The sequence below is a fragment of the Boleophthalmus pectinirostris genome, unplaced genomic scaffold (assembly GCF_026225935.1).
Source record: "Boleophthalmus pectinirostris isolate CB_2022bp ecotype Guang Dong unplaced genomic scaffold, ASM2622593v1 HiC_scaffold_8, whole genome shotgun sequence".
NCBI lineage: Eukaryota > Metazoa > Chordata > Actinopteri > Gobiiformes > Gobiidae > Boleophthalmus > Boleophthalmus pectinirostris.
This window is the reverse complement of record NW_026571515.1, coordinates 8,271,941-8,294,307: the sequence shown is the minus strand read 5'-3', so window position 1 is coordinate 8,294,307 and position 22,367 is coordinate 8,271,941. Positions and strand designations below refer to the sequence as shown.

At 37.3% G+C, this 22,367-nt stretch overlaps 1 protein-coding gene across 3 annotated transcripts in view; it reads right to left on the bottom strand.

Annotated features, from left to right (window-relative positions):
* The window catches only part of soga1 (suppressor of glucose, autophagy associated 1), a 257,223-nt gene that overhangs the window by 155,292 nt on the left and 79,564 nt on the right, over window positions 1–22,367 (bottom strand). For all 3 annotated transcript variants that reach the window (XM_055166396.1, XM_055166397.1, XM_055166398.1), the window contains exon 4: window positions 21,048–21,197. In XM_055166396.1, coding sequence (XP_055022371.1) covers window positions 21,048–21,197 — 150 coding nt within the window. The remainder of the gene's footprint in view (window positions 1–21,047; window positions 21,198–22,367) is intronic.

The following is a 22,367-nucleotide window of genomic DNA, read 5'->3' as shown; positions in this document are numbered from 1 at the left end:
TTAGCCTTTAGCCGTAAAAACGTGCGCACCGCGGTAATTAAATATATGTATAAATGTGAATCGTTCACACGTCTATTCACAGCTCATTTACATATCAATGCTGGTCCAGTAGCAAATATACGGCCAATATAATCACTTTACAATAGGCCAATAGAAAACAGCCTGTTTATGTGCGGGAGCTACAGCAGCTAATCGCTAACAAAACCTAAACTAGCTTCAAAGTCGATGTATTTCCAACACTCACCGCTCACACAGGCTCCTCCTCACATCACAAGTCTGCACTAATAAATGTCCTTTTAATCCAGACTCAAACCGATTGTCCATAAAAAGAATATAATCTCAGTGTTGCGCACGGCTGCGGGTGTAAACAAACACACGCGAGTGAAGTGACGTCACTCTGGGGGGTGTGTTCAGGGACAGTACGGACACAGACACAGACAAATTACACCACAGATAAACATATATATAATATGTATAACATGCCCACGTGAAATATCGGCCCATATCAGCAAGCATATCGGCCGATAGCCGATATGTCTCCAGGTGCCCATATTGGCCGATAATATCGGCCAGCCGATATATCGGTCGGGCTCTAGTTGATATACTGTACGTTTTGGTCCAGCACAAAACATAAGTACTACTACTACTACTAAAAATGGCTTGGGGGAGTTCGTAGTAAAATAAATCAGCCCACAATATCGATAAAGCTCATTGGCCATTGTTTGCTGTGGATTTTAAACAATCGGTTTCGTCATCAGCCATGAAAAACCCATATCAGTGGGTCTCTACATTACACATTTCTGTCAAACCTGCAATTAAGCTGGAAGTATTGATGATGTTCAACCTTATAACAAAACAAAAAACCTATAAATATCTAAAGCTGTATTCTAATTGCTAACTTGCACCACTACATCGGCTAAATCATTGGAAAAACGTCCATCCTTCGAACAACATTTCCATCATTTCAGTTTTTCAGAACTCTTGCTCTTTTCACCAGGGACGTATCTGCATCTCCATCCCACTTTGAGCCGTATATGTGTCACTTCAGACAGTTTGACCTTATCTCGCCCGGAGGAAATGAGGACGGCTCACACCTCGGGAACAACCTTCAACAAGAATTAGAGCCACACCGAGAACACAAAGGAGACGCATTATGCAAAACCCCCCATTATCGACCCTATTAACCGCGTTATCAGCTTTGCACGTCAAAAACGCAGCGGGAGTGTTTATTGGTTAATTCACAGCTTCTGAATCCAGTCTGTTCTTAGTCAGTGCACAATGTAAATGCTCTATCTATTGCGTTTTGGTATTTTCAGAGCTGTAATAGATGTATCTTTCAGTTAACGGAGCAGAAATAAAATAAATAAATTGGTTTGAAAAAGCGAACTCAAAACATACTTTACATTTCTTGGGGTCGCCTTATCACGATCTGGATGTAGGTCTGCAGTAAACAGTCCTGACACATGAGAGAGCGAGGGAATATTTCTAAGCTTATTCCTTTCACTACTACATATTTGTGTGAATTGGGATTTTCTGTGCGCACGAAAATGAAGACGAAGCACAGAAACAGACCGAACGCTGCTCCTGATCTGCTGCTGCGCTCTCCTCCTGCACCCGGACAAGAACACAGGCCCACCGATCTCATTATTATACCGAAATGTTGAAATGTTAAGACATGTTTTGTATAATTCCTAATCTTTTCATATTTATTTTATTGACTCTTTTGTCCCAATATTGCTGGTTCAATCGAAAGTCGAAAAGAAAAAGAAATAAGCTACATTTAAAGTCCAAATAGGCGACTTATGGATCCTTTTACTGCTGCTTCAATTACTGTTTTTCATTATTTAAAACGAATTGTTCAGAGAGACACGATCACTCAGTCAACAATAAAATATCCTCCTTTAAAAATCCACCTTTATTTTGTGATTCACGAATAATGAGAAGGATTGTGACTTTTAAAATATGGGTCCCCACAAAAAAATTTGGGGAAACACTGCTCTAGATAAGGTGTAATCTTGACCATGCCTGTCTTAATATCTGAAGAAGGATCCCCAGGCACACTGCTCCTGCCAGGTGGCTCCAGCAGCTTCAAAGAATGGGTCAAATGCAGAGGACACATTTCCCTACAGGAACTATTTATTTATTTATTTATTGACCTTTATTTAACCAGGAAAGTCCCGCTGAGATTTGGAATCTCTTTTTCAGGGGAGTCTTGGGGGGAGGGGAGCCTATTGTACATGTTTTTAGTGGTAGGCGAAACCGGAGCACCCGATGGAAACTCCATATAGAAAGACCCTGGAGTCAAACCCATGACCTTCTTGCTGTGAGGCAAGGGCACTAACCGCTGTGCGACCGTACTCCCACAGCAAAAACGCTAACCTAAGCTCACCTAACTGTATACTTGGTTGTTCTTGGTCAATGGTGAATACACAGATGATACACAAATGAGTACAGTAAAGTTGTAATAAACTCAGTATGGTCCTATAGGCAAGTGTCAGCTGACGTCATTGTTATTAAAAGCCCGCGTTGCATGCTGGGAAATATTTTGGTCGGAGGCAAGAAACAGGATAGCGTCAAACACAGTGCGTAACCTCGCGTATTTATCCCCGATAATGGTAAATTCCTGCTGCATTATCGGATGCACAAATAGAAGCACGGAAGAAGGAAAATGTCTTTTTCGTATTCTGAGTGAAAAGAACCGCTAACGGTGAATTAAACGGCTTTCAAACATTCGCAGAGCAAACGTAGAAGATCCTAACAAACCGTGGACTCCAACAAGTTCAACAACACATCGAGACTCTTGGAGGTTTTCATCTTTTCTGCTGTGAATGGCCCAGGAGTTTCCACCAAGTCATTGTGGATATCGCCGAAGTGAATATTTGTCCAGGTAGTTGGCGATTCTGACCAGAAATTTGGTTTGGTCCACCTTTTGTCGGGGTTGAAAAGGGTGATTTGTCGTCCGTCGATGCTTATGACCAATTTCTGATCAAATGGTCTTGGGTCCTCTGCCGTTAGAGTGGATAAATAACCGGGATCAATACCCTTTACGTGCTTTCTCGCTGCGTCCGTCATGTTGAATTAGTGTTTCTTGCCGCCGACCAAAATAATTCCCTGCATGCAACGCGCGCTTTTGTCAACAATGAAACTCGCCTATATGGAGTTTTTGAGCTGATACGACATTCTATATTTGGCCTGGTGTCGTGGCCGATAACCGATATTTTCCAATACCGATATGTAGCTTTTAAAATAGATGGCAAGGCCCACAAATTTATCTTAAGTTGAAGTAAAGATAACAGTTTGTTTGTTTTTATTTTGATCCTCATTAGCTAACAGTCGGTAACAGTCTGTAAATGCATTATTTTTTTTGTTTCCCTACAGAAAACAGGATGTACATGCACCACATTCGCACCAACAATGAAAAATAACAAAAGTATACAAATAATCATGATAATCAAAATAAAAAAAAATAATAATAATAAATTAAAAATAAATAAATAACGAATTAAACTTCTGTAAAAATAACAAAATCCATTTATCTGTCATGTCATTTAGGTCAATTTATCTTCTGTTTCTATTTTCCATAGACTGGGGTAGCACAAAAAAATATTGGTGTAAAATACTGGACTGGACTGTGTTACGTTTTTATGAATTATGAATTAAACATACAGTATTATAGAAAACATTCCAACAAAGCTGCTCTTGTGCCAAAGTCTCAGTAGATTATTATAAGTGATAATATGTCATTTCTGGAGGTGGAAATGCAAGTCCGCCCACAGTAAGGACATGTTTTTCTGTATTTTTCAGTGCTATAAAAACATCCGTAATGAAAAGACATGGTTTTATTTTAAAATAGTCTCATACGATGATTTTAAGAATGTAATATCAAAATGTGTGATCAAAAAACAGTTGCATGTCCTTTTAAAGATAAATTTTCCACCTGAATTCAAACTGGTTTTGTAATATCCAGCGCTCTGTTCCATTATCCCCACATTTAAGCTTCTATCCGCCGCCCTCCCGCTGAGAGCCACGTGGTACGATCCAAACGCCCTCTGTCCTGGTTGTGTCTCCCGTTGCTAAATCACTATCCTTGTCCTCATGCATCCCCTCCCTTCTGTCTCTGTAGGATTCCAGATCATCAGAGCATCGCGTTCCTCCTTGTTCTAACCGTACGTTTGGGTTCCCGTTGGGTTCGACCGGGCTGCAGGCGGCGTGGCCACAGCTGCTGCAGAAAACCTGAACAAAAGAACAAGCGAACAAAGGTGTGGAGAGGAAGAGGAGCGGAGGAGAGGAGGAGGAGGAGGAGGAGGTGAGGTGCACGGATTGGGTAAGCGTTTCGTGAGGTTGGAAAATATCGGAGTATATGTCATAATATGCTTTTGTTTTTCGTGTTTAAACTGATTTACTGACTGTACTCTTAAAGGAGACATTTGCAAAATTTGATAGATTAGTTGTGCTGCTTTTCGCCTTTTCCTACATTGTTCAAGCCCCACTGTTGCCAGCAGGGGGCGTCAGGCACATTAAGCTTTGTGAAATGGAATGCAAATGGTTCAAACTAAATACGTACACATATTTTTAAAGTTTTTTAAGTCCACACTGTCCTCCCCTACCAAAGATAAAGTAACCTTAGACTGAATAAGACCAAAGCCAAGTTACATATATGTATTTCTCAAAATGTTGTAGGTTATTCTGTCCGTAATTCATACCATTACAACATTGGCAATGAAGTTATCAGATGGAGCCAAGTAGCTCCATAGACACATTCAAACACTTTGTCCTTGAAGGATCATTCTACAGTAAGTTACATTACCATATTTTTCAGACTATAAGGCGCACCGGATTATAAGGCGCAATATCAATAATGTTGAATTCTCTCGACTATTTTCATGCCTAAAGTGCACCGGATCATAAGCCGCATTGAGCGAAACAAACGGACGACATTTGAGACTGAGACCTTAGCCCAGGCGTCCACAATCCATTGTCAAATTGTGGCATAATTCACCCAGTGTTGCCTCCTTGTCTTGGTGAATGTGGATAATGAATGTGGATGTGGGTGGATAATTTAAGTTTCTTTTTATTTTCTATGAGGACGATTCAAATATACACTGAGTAATAAAATGTTTATTGCAGCTTTGCGCACATTTGTTTACGTTTTAGAGAAACAAAACTTAAGACCACATGGCTCATTTGCATAAAGGACACAACTTACTCAGCGAGGCTCTTGACTACGGTAGCCATAATGCTCAGACACTCCATCAAACGGTGCGGCTTTGTAGTTTACCAAAGTCATACTAAAACATTTGGACAGAATTAAGTACATAAGGCGCACCGGATTATAAGGCGTTCAATTTTTGAGAAAATTTTTATAATTTTAAGTGTGCCTTATAGTCTGAAAAATACAGTACATTTAGACATTATGGGGCCATGTGACATAATGAATCTTTATCCATAACTTGTCAGAGTGAATAGGCCATGGGCTATAACATGTTTATCGATATATACTTGTTCTATCAATTAACATAAACCAGGGGTATCCAAACGATTCCCCGGTGGGTCAAGCGCTGCCCACACACCAATTTTTCTCCTGCTAAACTGGGTCAATGGTTATAGGCAGTATAATCAATATGGTCATTAAGGTCTAATATTATGCAACGTTGACTGAGCTTTAAGTCGTGTTAGAAAGCTGTTACCTGCTCAAAAACAGACCTGGAGTTGTGTTTTGTTTCATTCACACACGTTTGAGTAACCCTTTATTATTAGTCTGTCTACATCTTTCAAGTCAACAGCCACCTTTTATGTTTTGTTCGATCAAGATTGGCGATTCTAGGTGTGAAATCGTCCAAATGTTTCTAGAGAAGATGGATGGAGTCCTTCTCCTCCAAACTTTAACAGATGGATCGACAATTTGATGTAAATAGTCTCATCTGAAAAGTTATTGGTCAAGCTGAATGACATTTTTGTAAAATCTTGGGCACCTGTTTGTGATTGAAATGCATGTGACAGGTTTGACTGTTCAACTGACTAAAACATAGTTGAGATCGGTACATGGTGGGACAAAAAGAAAATAAATCTTTGTCTTCCCAATGTACTGATATTGTATCAATGTGGCCTTTTTATTTTTAGTATTGAAATTATTTGTATTTGTAACAGGTTCAGGGTATCCCCAGGTTTGACTACCCCAAATTGAAGACTATTTAAGGACCTTTTTAAGACCACTTAAATGAAAATTAAGACCAACATCGCACCCATTATGCATGCGAAAAACACCAGATCCAATTCTAATAATGGCCAAACAACTACCAGTACTATATGTAGAATTTAAGAGCCACTGTGGATTAAACCTACACATCTTCATGATTCATCCAAAGTCTTCCTCCACTCGACTGATTATTTACTCATTGCCGCTGAACCAGAAACCAAAATATTGTTTGCGTATACTCAAAATTAGACATTCATTCACGTTGTTTTTTTGTTTTTTTTGTTTTGTTTCTCCCTCCATTTAACATTACACTGCAGCCTGGTTGAGTATACAAAAAATAAACTAATTAAATTTAAGACCTTTGTGAAAAAAATAAGTCTTAAACAATATAATTTAAGACTTTTTAAGGCCTTAATTTAGGAACATGAAATTTAAGACCTTTTGAAGACTTTATAAGACCCCGCAGCTACCCTGAGGTTAAATTGAGAGCAAATTAGAGAGTTACGGAGCTTGTACTTTGACTGTTATATTTTATTGTTTATATATTGTTGTTATGCAGTGCAGTTACATATACCATGCATATACAGGTAACTTCTTAAATTGTCTTATCCCTTCGGCCCAAAATAATGTTCTGCTCTCTGTTATGATATGGTAAAAAATGGCAAAATAAAATAAAAACTTGAATTAAAAAAAAAAAGTGTTAGTTAGAGGGAAGAATCCAGCTTAAACATGCAGGGTTTGACATTTAAACTAGGGGTGTCAAATTATCGCGTTAATTGCGATTAATTAATTACAGTCATATTTAGCGCGTTATGTTTTTTAATCGCGTTAATCTCATTTTTAATCTCTAACTTTAGTGTTTCTGTATGTGAGTTTCTTTATTATAAAACCTGTTTTTATGTGTTGTTGGGACAACAACACACACACACACACACACACACAACACATTTATACATTTTTTTATTTCGGTAATTCCACTCATTGCCGGAAAGCCACACAAAACACGCGCAGTTTCCTTCCGTAGACACTGCGCGGACACCGACGTGCTCCCGTGAGTCGCGTGTGGATCGTGTTTTCTCGCGTACGCGGCGTAAACCGCGCTTCCTCCTGTGAGCCTCTAAACCAGAACTAACACCAAGACTAAAACCAGGACTAAACCAGGTCTAAACCAGGACTAAACCAGAACTAAACCAGGACTAAACCAGGACTAAAACCAGGATTAATCCATTCCAGGACTAAACTAGGACTAAAGTAGATCTCATATATATTTCTCTATCAATAATATTTTTAATATGGTTAAGGAAAGACTGGACTTTTTATTGTCTTTAAGTAGACAAAAGTTATTATGTTCAGATTTCCTCGTCTTTGCTACTTTACAACAAACAGTTTCTTATTCATGGAGACTTGGGCTCAACAGCCAATTTGGAGAGATTTGTTAAACAATAAATGACTTTATCAAGTCACTTTTTTTTGTTCTATATCAGTCTTTTGATCTGCCACAATAATGTAATAATGAATTTAAATGAAAATACCTCAAATTGAAGCTTTTCTCAGCAATTTTTAGGTGAGATTAAAATGAGATTAATTAGATTAATTAATTACAGATCATAATTAATTAATCTATCAATTTTTTTAATCGCATGACAGCACTAATTTAAACATGTGTGAATGAAACAAAACACAACTCCGGGTATGTTTGTAATGAGGAAACAACATTATTAGATCAGAAAATAGTGCAATATGAGTCTTCAGTGTTATTTTTAGCATTAAAATCAAAAAATAGTTCCCTATACTTTTTCCACCACTATACATTTTCAAAGTAGATGGATGGAGTCTCAAAACACTTAAACTCTTATCAACCCCATTAACTATAATACATCAATTTTACTATATCGCTTATTGTGATTTTAACATCAATCCCACACAGAAGAGGAGAGTATCAGACCATCATTCACCCCCTCAGTCTAAGAGCCCTCCCCAGGTCAAGGTCTCCGTCTCATTCTGTGGGCTGTCCCAAGGTTTTCATTTCCTCCAGCGTCTGCCATTCTATCCATCACCTGAGCGTCCATATGAGAGACACGAGCGCACATCTGTTACAGGCTGTTTGGCTCTTCTCGTCCAATTTACCTCCAGTCTGTTCGATTGTTCAGCTGCGTTTGTCTCCTGTGTTTATTTTTCACGTCAATTGTTTATGGAATTGTGTTGCAATATTTGTACAGAGTGGGCGACGGAGACAAAACGTCGAAATATATTAACCACAAATGGGCTGTAAATATTGTATTGTATTGTAGTTGAGGTTTAAATTTCACAATATATATATTTTTTTTATTGATGGATAATAAAAAAATATATATATATAACTTTATGTATACATTTGGAAGATTATCTTGAAAGTTTCTGTTAAACAAATGTATCATATGTTTTTTCCAGCTTTTTTGGCAGTTGTCTAATAAAATATGATGTATCGTATTTTTCGGCCTATACATTGCACTGGGCCTGCGACTTATATATTACAATTTTCACACTAACAGCGGCTCCTGTTCCTCCTGTACCACTGTCACTTCACTCTACTGCGCATGTCTCCTGCAGAAAGAGCCTCTGTCCTGTCTAGGATCATGTCAGTCGATCGCACCATTACTTCTGTAACACTGAAAATTTTAAATTTAAACAAACTTTCAATGACAACTGAGAAGACTGAACATAAAAAAAAAGAAATCATATTTTGCAGATTACAAACTGTAAATAGTGAAATATGCAGCTGAAAGAAAGCAGAAACAAAGGTTGGAATGAGCAAGAAACTTGTGACAACAGGGAGGGTTATCACAAGTTTGCAAGTCACTGGATGGATGGACAAAGCCTGGACTTCAGTGACACTGAAACCATCTTGTCAGGATTCAGAAAGGTTGGAATAATTCTAACTGGAGCTGATGCTGAATCTGACAACAGCTACGCAGAAGAGGAAGCGGTGCTCTGTTTACCTCTGGAGGTCGTAGAGTTGCTCAGAAGTGAGACCGAGGATGAAGAATTCAATGGATTTAGGGATTTGGAGTGAGATGGAGAGTTTGGTAAACTTGTTCTGTTCTGTTGTTTATGTTATAGTTTATCTGAAGAACTGTTCATATCTGACGTTAACAGTGTTCTATTATTACTATAACTGGTGCTATAACTTATACTCCAGAGCAACTTATAGTCTGAAAAATACAGCTCTTCATATTTAAAAACATTAATTTTGGTAATACTTTCTTGTAAAAAAAAATCACCAAATATATTGTAATATTATAATACTGACCAAGAAGTATCCATGAGTAACACTGTTTTGCTTGTGATTGTCCACCAAAATAAACCTTTTTAAATGTTACGTATTCATATGAAGTCTTCTTGTTGTAAATGAAAAGACCTTCCTGGCTGAATAAATAAATAACTAAAAAAACACACAATTCATTCTGTGTTTTTAGGCAAATAAGCAACAGCTATAGCTTCTTTCTGAATCAAAGAAGGAATTTAAGTCTTAAATTTTGTTATCAAGTTCTTTTTTCAGACCAGCAGTTTGTTTTCACACCTGACAGGGACTTGTAAGCCATAAAATTCAACACAAGAAATCTCTACCATGTTTAAAAGATAAGATAAGAAGGCAATATATAATAAAACTAAATACACAATACACCAAATGTAATTCACAGTCTTTTTTTTTTTTTTATCCCTGCTATCCTTACTCTATTCTTCATCCACTGTGACCCTGCCTCCTCCAGGTCAAACATCTCAGGTAAAATCAATCACTTTTAGAAGGACGAACAAGATGTGCACATGAGGTCACAATAAACCAATAATAAAGACACAATCCTTATATGGAACATTTTCTGTACTCATATCATGTTATATTGTAGTAAAAACCCAACAAAGAAGACAAGATACACACAAACAAAGCAGTGCACTCAGATGTCTTCTTTCGTGTTAATTACTCTTTTTAATTGCGCGGTTCAAGCCATTATCCACAGGGCTTAAACAGTGGATATATGTGCGTGTGACTCTATGGGGAAATTAATAGATCCACAAACGGCAAATAAAATACAATGTAAACAGGGTCTGTAGTACCACTGAGAATTGGAGCAGCAAATATTGAAAAAATTAAAAAATAAGCAGTACGTATAATAAGGCCACTAGAGCTGAGTCGGTCCATGGTGAATACACAAATGATGTTGTAATAAATAATAAGTATGGTCCGATATGGATTTTTTTTGAGCTGATACGGCATTTTGTTGTGGCCGAAACTGATATGTTGATTTTTTTTTTTTTTTTTTTCCCAATATTTTTATTAATTTTCAGACAAAAAATGTTAACATGAACAATTGACCACGTTGTTAACACAGGTCAACATATAACTGAAAAAAATAAAATAAAAATAATAACAATAATATTAATGATAACAAGCCAGTTCACACACTCACACACTAACACACACATACACATTCATATATTCACTAAACAATATTTGCACAATACAATTTATCAGTCGCAGGTAAGTCCGAGATTTATTCAGTGATCATATGTGTTAAAAAAAAAAAAAAAGGTAGAAAATAAATAAATATATAGATAAATAATAAAATATAAATTAATTGATTAAAAAATAAAATTAAGTAAAATAGGTAAATTTAAAAAAAAACTATCAATAACAACAACAATAACAACAATAATTAAAAAAAATTAAAAATGAAGTATTATCACTGTTATCATCATCACCTCCAATGTTGAACAATAACAATAACAATATTATACATGATATGTTGATTTTAAAATAAATAGCAAGGTACATGAATTTATCTTAAGCTGAAGTAAAGACGACAATTTAACTTCTGTAAAAGTGACAAAATGCATTCATCTGTCATAAAAGTTTTGTTACATGTTTGTGTAAGTATACAGACGCATTAATTTAGGTAAATTTATCTTCTGTTTTCTATAGACTGGGGCAGCAACAAAAAATATATTGGTGTAAAATACTGTTTGTTTGTTTTTTCATTATCAGCTGACACCGATATCTCTAAAACTTTAAATATCAGCCGATACCGATATTGGAACCTATAATAAACAAACCTACTTGAGGTGTCAGTGGCAAGGCAAGTTTATTTGTACAGCACAGTTCGTACACAAAGTAATTCAAAGTGCTTTACAGAATAAGAAATACATTAAAATCATAATAAAAACAAATCAAAACATAAATAATCATGAAGATTAAAATTAAAAAAGAGAGACATAAATTGGAGAGAAGAGTGCGGAATGAAAACCTTTCAGTATATGCACAGTTAAACAATGTTTTGAGCCTGGATTAAACAACGTCACAAGTCTCACTGTTCATGTTCAGACTGTTCCAGGTTTTAGCTGATGCTGATGTGGCTTATGTGATGCCATATATCTGTAAATTTGGCGGTTCAAAATAGGGATGGGCATGATTAGTCGATGAATCGATAATTGATCATTGAGAATTTCATCGATTACGTTCATTTTAATTGACAAACCTGAATGTAGGTTGCTGTGTGTAGTGTGACCAAACAGGTCTGTACATGTGTCTCTCTGCACTCAGAAGGAGCGAGACACAAACATTCGGTCAGTCTGCAACGTACCAAAGCACAACTGTGTATTTAACGATGACTTGTACAAGAAATTCCACACTTTCCTTTTCGGTCAGTGTGAGTCCATGTGCACAGTGATACAAAGCAGCACATATGTTTCAGTGTCCAGTGGGAAAAAGTTTTACCAGGTGAGAGTCGCTCAATGTTGATGACGAGTCCCCACCTCCCTCCCCCCGTACGGTGTCCTGGTTTTGACAAACGCAAATATGGTCACATTAACCTGTATTCCACTGAGTCGTGTCGAATCAGCGACACAAGAGCTGTTTTTTTTTTTCTTAGCTTTGGTTATGTAAATGAGCCATGCGGTTTTAAGTTTAGTTTCTGTGAGACTTGCCCAAAACTGCATTAAACACATTATAATGTCAAACGGGCTGATGTGGCTCTAGAGTCGTTACGGTTTATATGTCGTAAAGTTGAATTTATTTATGCAGATTAGTAGTGCAGATAGTAATAATAATGATGATCATTTTAATGTAAAAACGTTAATGATTAATCGATAATCGATCATTAATTCTCCCGACGATTGATTAAGAAAATTTAATCAAATGCCCATCCCTAGTCCAAAACCAATTCTAACAAGTCCATAATCATGTTGCAAGTGCTATGAACCAGCTCACCGGGGTCAGGGAAGGAACAAAAAAACAAGGTGGAAAATGGTATAAATTAAGTAATGTTTAATTAACAGGAATATAAAAGAGTAAATTAACAAAATATGTATATAAAATAACCTAAACTAATAAACAAAATAACAGGATTGATGAGTTTTGTGCCAGAAACAAAGTCACGTAGGCTTTTCAAAGACCATTAAACTAAGGAACACACACAAAAACGACATCATAAGTGCCCCAAAGTAAACCACATAAACCCACAAACAGAATCGAGTGACAAAACAAAAAGGCACAAAACAGAACTAAACAAACCAAGTGTCTCAACAGAATCAAAATCAGACACGTACTAGTACAAAACCGAGTGACTGACACAAAAGAGACATAGAAACACATACGCCATTTTTTGTAATCTCCAGCTAAATAGAACAGTGGAAGCAAAAATCTATCACTTATTCCAATAATAACCAAAATATAACAGTCTGATTTTTTTGTCAAGATTAAATTTATTCCTTTTATCCCCGCTGCAAAAACAAATTATAAGAAACAATCATTTTATTTTTGTTGATGCTCCAAATTAAAGGCTCATTTCTCGTGCTGTGATCCTTCAGTCATTTGCAATCTGCAGAGAGTGATTTTTGTGTTTATCACAGTCAGAGGGCAAATTAACTCTATAATTATCTGTATTATTTTGTACTGTGTGTGTCTTTGTTTGGAAAAATACCCCACCAAATTACACGCAAGGTGTTAAATTTTGTTACGTACAGCTGGTCTATGGAAATGTCATTGCTCCACAGTATGACATTAAATAGTTATAAAAGGCTTAGGGAATGTGCAATAATTAAAACTGCACATAGGTTCAGGGAATGTGCAATTAAAACTGCACTTAGGCTCAAGGGGAATGTGCAATCAAAACCGCACATAGGCTTAGGGAATGTACAATAATTAAAACGGCACATAGGCTTAGGGAATGTGCAATAATTAAAACTGCACATAGGCTTAGGGAATGTGCAATAATCAAAACTGCACATAGGCTTAGGGAATGTGCAATAATCAAAACTGCACATAGGCTTAGGGAATGTGCAATAATTAAACTGCACTTAGGTTTAGGGAATGTGCAATTAAAACTGCACTTAGGCTCAAGGGGAATGTGCAATCAAAACTGCACCTAGGCTTAGGGAATGTGCAATAATTAAAACTGCACATAGGCTTAGGGAATGTGCAATAATTAAAACTGCACCTAGGCTTAGGGAATGTGCAATAATTTGAAAAACTGCACCTAGGCTTAGGGAATGTGCAATAATTAATAGAATACAAGAATGCAAGGGCTTGCCTGTTAAGAATAATTTAAAGGTCCTGTTGGTGCATCACTCGCGGTCATACTTGGTCTCATATTTACTTTGTTCTATGGTGTTTGTTTGTGTTGTGCTTTGTGTTGTGTTGTCCTGTTTTTTGATAAAGCATGTTTCTCCCATGGGAGACAATAAAGAATTATCTTATCTTATCTTAAATAACTCTACCTTACATTTATTCAGTTAGAGGTGGTTTTATAGCTCAAAAATAAGCAGAAAAACAGGCAATCTGACTGTGAGCGGGGTCACCTCTCCACAGATCTGACTTGTTACTTGACCTGGTTTGGTCTCTGTAAAGACAGAAAGGTTTAAAGCCATACTGTGAAACATTCCAGATGAAGCGATAACATCTCCAAGGCACAAAGCAGATTTGGTGATGATTATTTTGATTTGATTTGTTTTGATTTGTTAGTATTATGATTTTAATGTATTAATTATTCATGTTCTGATACAATCCAATCCAACTTTATTTGTATAGCACATTTTATAAGATAAGATAAGATAAAATATGCCTTTATTAGTCCCACAGTGTGGAAATTCCAGTGTTGCAACGCACACTTCAAGAACAGCAGGAAAACTGGTAACATGCAATAAAACAAGATAATAGATAATGGCTTAAAAAAATATTTAAAAATAGACTTAAAAATAGACTCTAATGTAACACACTGTTTCGGTGGAGCAAAAATATAAAATACCAAAAAAAAAATATGTACAATAAAAGTAACAGTGCAGCATATGAACAAAATACATCTCAGAAAAGTGAATTGAGTATATTATAATGTTATTTAAATAAGTCAACAGAATCAACAAATCAACAGAATTATGTTCCAACCATGAGGAAACTAATAAAATCAATAAATAAAATAATAATAGAATCAATTGAATGAACAAAAATAATAAAATCAATACATAAAAGCAGTACTAAAAAAATAGATGAAAACAATAAATAAATAAAAGACACAGAGGACCACACAACTCATGCAGTTTTAAAAGCCAGAGAATAAAAGTGGGTCTTAAGACGAGACTTAAAACACTCCACTGTGGGGGCTGTTCGGACGTAAATGTTAAATTATATTACTACTACGACCCCAAACCAGGTCTGACATTGCCTGACCTGCCAGTCCTTTCTGCTCTCTGTTCAAATCCAGAAGTGTCAAGAATCAGACCAGTCCAAATGTTCAAATGAGACGATCCAACCACAGACACTAATTTGTATCACGTGTTTCTTAAATGTGGATGAATCGCTTCTCCAAGATTAACCTTAACATTCAGAACAAAATATTTAACTTTAGCTGCGATAAATAAGAGTTTGGTGTTTCGATTGTTGATTCTGCAGAAATCCATAATGTTTCTCAGTCCTCCGCTGCCATGTTTGTTTTGACACGTTTCTTTGATTGGTTAATCCGCTTCCCCCACACGTCCTTCTACAGATTTGTCAAAGAGTGTGGTTTTGGCTTAGACCGATTCATCCGATGGTTTCACTTTGTGGAAACCATCTGACCTCGCAGCTTTAGGATTCGTTCGCTCGACGGTAGGCGGGTGCTTTTTTTATTTAAACAAATCGCTGCTATTTGGTCGTGACGTATGTAATGCACCAAATCCCGTAGGAAGAAGGGCAATAACGTTGATAAAATTCACCAAACATTCTCTTTGTTCCAGCTTTAAATCCTCGATCTCGCGAATTGTTGCCAACACAGAATGTCTGTCTTCGTTTACATCCATCTCGACCTCTTTGTTTACTGTTGTACTGTATCACAAAATGGACCCAGACAGGCACTTGAGCTTGACATTGGAAAATAGTTGCATCTTATCTTCTGCAAGCCTTATTTAGATAAACTAACATTGACCTTCAGATCATATTTTGAAGAAAAAAAAAACGCGAAAGGAAAACATTATTATTTACTTGAAGCTCTGTGGAACCGTTGAACTATAGTGCTTTGCTTTGAGTACATGTTCTACTTTCTTTTGTGACTATTTCGCTGCAGTCCGAATCTCTCTCTACGCTCAAACGTCAATACATCTCTACGTTGTGATTCCACCAAACAAAAAAATCAACCCCTTATGTTGTAATAAATAAGAAGTTCAAAGAAAAAAGAAGGTTTTTCGATTTGCACTCACAATATTTGACCTGATTTGAGAGTTGAAGTGTGCGGCTGGTGCTGGTGGATTTTTGTGTCTAAAGAATATCGATATGGACCAGACAGAAGCTGGCTGTGAGGACTCAATCAATAAAGCACTCTGTCGGCTTCAAAAACTCATGAATCCAAGAGGCCTGAAAACTCACACTTACATCGCACTCAATCCACTCCACAGCGTCGGTGTCAGCTTATTTTGTTAAGTGGTACATTTTATGACAATACAGGGCTAATGATTTCCACTAAAATCACGATTCTAAGAAATTACTACATTTTAGAATATTAATTTCAGTTTTTAACAATTAGTGGGTACTTAAAAACATATAGCAAAAAGTAATGCCACCCAGATTCCTGTACAAGCATAATATCTGATATTTGATGAGACAGTTCGGAACTTTGGACATAGGGCCTCATTTCCTAGTGAGCCAGAGTGTTGGAGACGTGTGGAGACACTTTTTAAAATATTCCATCCAGTGTTTGTATTTGCAGAGGTCATTGGTGCTAGGCTAGTGCATGTCAATGGCCATAGTTATCCTGCCACTAAAAACAGTCTTACCCACTCCACAAAACACCCGAAACAAATCTATTATTACACCAGGCTGTCGAGGTAAATGTCTGTGTCGATAGAATAATGTTTGAAATAAAACCTTGCATCACATGAATCGTCGCATGTTGAGGGACTATTTTCTCATATATCATTCCGCCACTGCCAAACTTTCTATCAGGAAGTACAACTCGCTGCTGCTGCTCAGAGATAAAGCCTTCAAATGCAAGGTTGGTTTTACTTTTAAAAATATTCTATCAACACAGACATTCACATCGACAATTTGGCGTAATAATTGTTTTGCTTCAGGTGCTTTGTGGCAGGCTAACTATGGCCATTGACATGCACTAGCCTAGCACCAGCGACCTCTGCAAACACAAGGACTGGATGGAATATTTAAAAAAGTGTCTCCACACGTCTCCAACACTCTGGCTCACTAGGAAATGAGGTCCCATGTCCAAAATTTTGAACTGTTCTTTTAAAGCAAGAATAGTCTTTGGATGAAGCAGTATAAAAGCGAATAAAAAAAGTACTTTCTGAAAACAAGGCAGGTATCTTCTCAGAACAGTACCTTTAGATTAAAAATGGTTTCCAGATGGCAGCCAATTTTAAACACACTGTCAAGAAAACTACTTTAAAACCATGTACTAAATTAAAAAGTTGTCATTTTGAGGAGACATTTTGGTGTAAAATGCATAATTTGTGGATTTATGTAAAAAAAAAATGACGAGGTTATGCAAATGATTCAAAGCCAAAACCAATAAAATAAAAATACACGTGAAGCATAAAAAATTGAATTTGTAAACACATTCATAAATCCAAAGCACTGCCAAGTTAATTACCTACCTATCAGTCAAAAATCTGGGAAAAATATTGCAAATATTGTTTTTACCACTACTTATCTCCCTAATCCACGCAGAAAGACCCACACCTTCTGCCAAAGACCCAGCCATGCATCCAAATCAGTCCCACTTTTGGAGTCTGTGTTTGGGCCAAGGGCGAGACCAGCTGCCCACCTTTCCATGTGGAGCCCATCCAAAAAGGCTTCAGTACATTTTCCTTTCAAAACGATTCCTTCAGGAGAGCAAAATATTACTGCCAATCTGCTCCTCTTTCAATTTCTGAAGTGCAATGTCATCTTGCTTACTCAAATTGTTTTTTGTTTTGGTTTTTTCACAGCGGAGTGTTATTGGCAACGACTACAGCTTGGAGTCCCACGGCGAAGCGAAAGTGGCGGAAAATACGTCCACAAAGAGATGAGAGGACAGGAAAGGCCTACGGACAAATAGTGGTTTTCTAGCAGGACCACGAGGACCACATGGTAAACAGGCACAACACAAAAGCTGCAAAATGGTTGTGGAATACTAAGGAGTACAACTGTTGATTTCTGATTAAAAGTGACGGGACAATACAATAGAAAATGCTATGGCAAAATAAATCAACTATGAGTTTGATTTGAAAGCTACACAATGTCAAATATAACGCAGACATTTAAAAATAGACGGTTATGCCTGAATAAGTGAATAAAGGACACATTTTAAAGTAAATGTGTCTCTATATATTGTTTACATCTGATTTTAAAACCACACAAAAATGACAGAGGAAATATAAAATCATTGTATCACAGAACCTTGCATTTTCAAATTGCATTGCCAGCACAATATACATGCACGTATTCACCCTGGCCTAACTGAAATGGCTGTAACAAAAACTACAATTACAGGCTTCTGCTTTGTTAATTACCATATTTTTCGGGCTATAAATCGCACTCAAAAATCCTTTAATTTTCTCAGAAATCAACAGTGCGCCTTGTAATTCGGCTTTATGTATTAATTCTGGTTGTGCTTACTGACCTCGAACTGATTCTATGTGGTACACGGCGCACAGTTTTTTGGCGCTTATACTTTTTGCAAATTAGTCGTGTGGTTTTAAAATTCGTTTCAGTAAAATGTAAACAAATGTTCACAAAGCTTTAAACATAGCATTAAACACATTATTACTCAAAGTATATTTGAGTCGTCCTGGTAGGAATTTTAAAAAACTAACTTATCCACTCACATTCACATTAATAATACACATTCACCAAGACAAGGAGGCAACACCGGGCGAATTACGTCACGATCTGCCAATGGATTGTGGACACCTGGGCTAAAGATCAGTCACAAGTATCGTCCGTTTGTTTTGCTTAATGCGCTTTATAATTCTGTGCGCCTTATGTATGAAAATAGACAAGAGAATTCAACATTATTGATATTGCGCCTTATTATCCGGTGCACCTTATAGTCCGAAAAATACGGTAATCATAGAGAATCTGAAAGCTGAACCAAATACAATAAAAATATTTTAATAAAGACTCAAAAGGAGAGGTTTCTTACTTGATACTTGTACATGTATAAGTACAATAGGATCTAATAAAACATCACTCAATGAAGAAAAAAGTTGATTCAATCCTGGTTTATGCCACAAAGTACCACTAGATGGAGTCAAGAGCTAATGCTGCATTCTGTTTAATGTCAGTAGTGGATAAATCTAAGTCAGTTCTCCAGACATATGTTGTGTTCCATTGCAACAGTTGGGGAAAATATGGATGCCCGACAAAGTTTAATGTAATGTCAGGTATCGCTAACTCCTGCTAATAAATAGAGTCTGTTTGGTAATATTAGTTGATGGCGACTCAATTACGGCAGTTTGACAATTACATGTTCAGAAAAAAACTTCTGTCTACTGTCAAATGATGTGAAAGAAAGTCTAAATGTCACTACAACTTTTTCAGAAGACGCTTTCTCTGCACAACTCAACACATTAAAATGACGTAAATAAAGACTGTTCTCCCCGTTTACTGTGTGCGCTGCCATTTTTGCTTTGACGTAAATCCAACCAACTCAGTCTGCACCGAACTAGCCCGAGTTTGTGTTTCAGAACCCCGATTTGATTGGGGTCCACTGCACTTTCTGGAGGTGGAGTTCAGTTTTCCCCAAAAGAAGCACAAGCACAAAAGAAAGTAGCATTAAGCACCCCATTTGCCTATTCATTATCTTCCAGTTATATGCGGCAACATCTGAGGACTTTTTCCCAACTTTTTTTTTGTTGTTGTTTGTTTAGTTTGTTGTCAATCATTATGGCAATGATAAAAAAAAAATTAAATCATTGTGAACCTCATGGATTGACTACTGTTCATACTGCAAAAGCAATGCTCAACAACAACCTCCATGTGCCATCCTTTCCACCCACGCACCTTCATTATGCTATTAATCGCATTAGTACTAACCGTTACCATGTCAGTCTTTTGCTGTAGGACTTGTTTGACCGCCTCTGTGAACTAAATAGGCCCTTAATAATAATAATAATAATAATAATCCAAAGGAGAGTCTGTTTACTTTGCCACTTCTATATATAGTACAACTCAATCAAATAAAACATCTTAATACACCTTTGATCAACGAAAAAAAGGAAATTTTATCTCGGTTTATGCCACACTGGACCACTAGATGGAGTCAAGAGCTAAAGCATTTCAGTTCCAAATCATTGGTTTTCAGCTTCCTGTTATAACAATTTTTTTCTAGTGATGGGCAAATGAGTCGGAGCTCCGGAGCACGTCTCGTTCTTTCTGAAACAAATTACTCCGAAGCACTGCCTCGGAGCTCGTCTCGCAGCAGCCGCTCACGTGACCAAAGTGTCGAAGTGTGGGTCCCTCCCCCTACCGCTTCGCTCTACGTGTCAATCGCTTCAGTGTATCGAAGCGTTTCATTGGCTCAGCGAATGTTCCGCTCTATGATTGGTTCAGAGTGCTTCAGAGTGTTCAGCGCACTTCTGTGGTTTGACAAGCGCTAAACTGCTACAGTCTAAAAGATGCGCCAATATTTCTTAAAAATGTTGGGTAGTGAGGAGTATTGTGTGACGTTAGTGGTGACTTTTGGCGACTTTTGGCATTTGTTTCATTTTCGATGGCATCTACAAATGGAAAAAAGCGATCCATGGTTTGGGATCACTTGGATCTAATTCCACCTAACAAGATAAACTATTTTCTTATTTACAGCTGTTATTTATGTTGCTCTTTACATATTATTTTAAATCATCATTATTATTGTTGTGTGTCGCTCTGCACACAAGTATTGTCTTACACTAACAATACTTCATCGATGCTGAGACACCTGCGTGCCAATGGTTAAATTTGTCCACTAGAGGTCAGTGTTTCTCCGAGGCCTCAGACACGTCAAACCATTTGAGACAATATTGCGACTGAGGTGTCAGTGCTTCACGAGGCTCCATTCGCCCATTACTACTTTTTTCCCAATCTTTTTTTTTTTTTTTTTGTAAATAAGCATGGCAACGTGGCAAATTTTTATTGTTCTGAACTTGAACATGGACTTACTTTATACAGTATTCTGAAAACAATGCTCCACAACTACACCTATCGATCAGCCTTTCCACCCACGCACCTTGAACGCAGCGTTATGATATTTGCATTAGCCATTACCATACGATTTATTCATATTTCGAATGCAATGTTCAACAGCAACAACCTCCGCTCGCGAGCCAGTCCACCTACGCACCTTTCAACCAGCGTTATGACATTGGCATTAGCCGTTACCTTGTCGATTTCTTGCTGTAGCACCTGCTTGGCCACCTCCAGGTCCTGCAGTTTGTTCCTCAGCTCCTCGTTTTCTTCCTCCAGACGAGTGCGTTTCTTCTCCCCTCCTTCGAGCTGGCTGTGTAAGCGGATCGACACGTCCTTCGCCACCTGAAAAGAGCAGATAGCAAAACCCGTGTTAGAAACGAAATGAAAGGCTCTTTAGCTTTGAACGCTGCATGTAATCCCACAGACGGAGACAAGGACAGTGCATGTTTATTTGTCAGAGATTTGCTTTAAGTTGCTCTTCCGAGTTTGGAGAGAAAATCAGTTTTTAGTTTAATAGTTTTATTCCACTGTGACAACCGTGAGCCCTTGGTGGAGGACACACAGGAAAAGCTTTAATTTTAAATTGAATTAAAAGCAGACCTTTTATGCAAAATACATTTTTCTGAGCTTTTAACCATGTTATGCCATGTCATAGATGTTTCCTCTTTTCATTTACCTTTTCAGAATTGTATGTGGAGTGTTTTGTGCATATTTGAGCAATATTTAATTCTGCAGTTCATTTTGCTGTGATGACCTGTGTTGGGAAAGTTTTTTTTCTACATGAACTAGTTCAAAGTTCAGATCACAAATTTCAAAATGAACTAGTTCGTTCATATGTGAAGAATCCCTCAGTTGTCCAGGTAGAATCCATGGCGAGGAGAAAATTCAGTTTGTCGACTGGACAAAAGTTAGTTTGGTTGAAGACATTTCGCAGCTCACCCAAGCTGCTTCTTCAGTTCTGGTCAGACGCTGGGGGAGACTTCCTTACATCTGTCTGCAGGGAGGAGCTAACTAACTCAGTAGGTGTGTTAGTTTGAGAGTAGATAGTTAGCTCCTCCCTGCAGACAGATATAAGGCAGTGTCCAACAGCGTCTGACCAGAACTGAAGAAGCAGCTTGGATGAGTTGCGAAACATCTTCAACAAAACTAACTTTTGTCCATTCGACAAACTGAATTTCCTCCTCGCCATAGTTCATTCATAGTTCCAAAAAAATGATCTAGTTCATAGTTCTTTTTTTTTTTTCCAATGCATTGCTGTGAGCTATTATTTTTCAATATCATTGCCAAAGCCCATATAGAACCACAGACAGCAATTATTTATCACTTATCACTGTCGGACACTCACAATGAAACTATGTTAGATTAGATTTCATCTTCATATCAAATTTGCGGCTGAGATGACAGCGGAGCCGCTACTGTACACAGTCAATTGGCTTTAGATAGAGGATCTGTCTTGACTGTCTTTTGATTTGGTGCGTACTTTCATACACCTTGAAAGGCTCACCGGGTGCT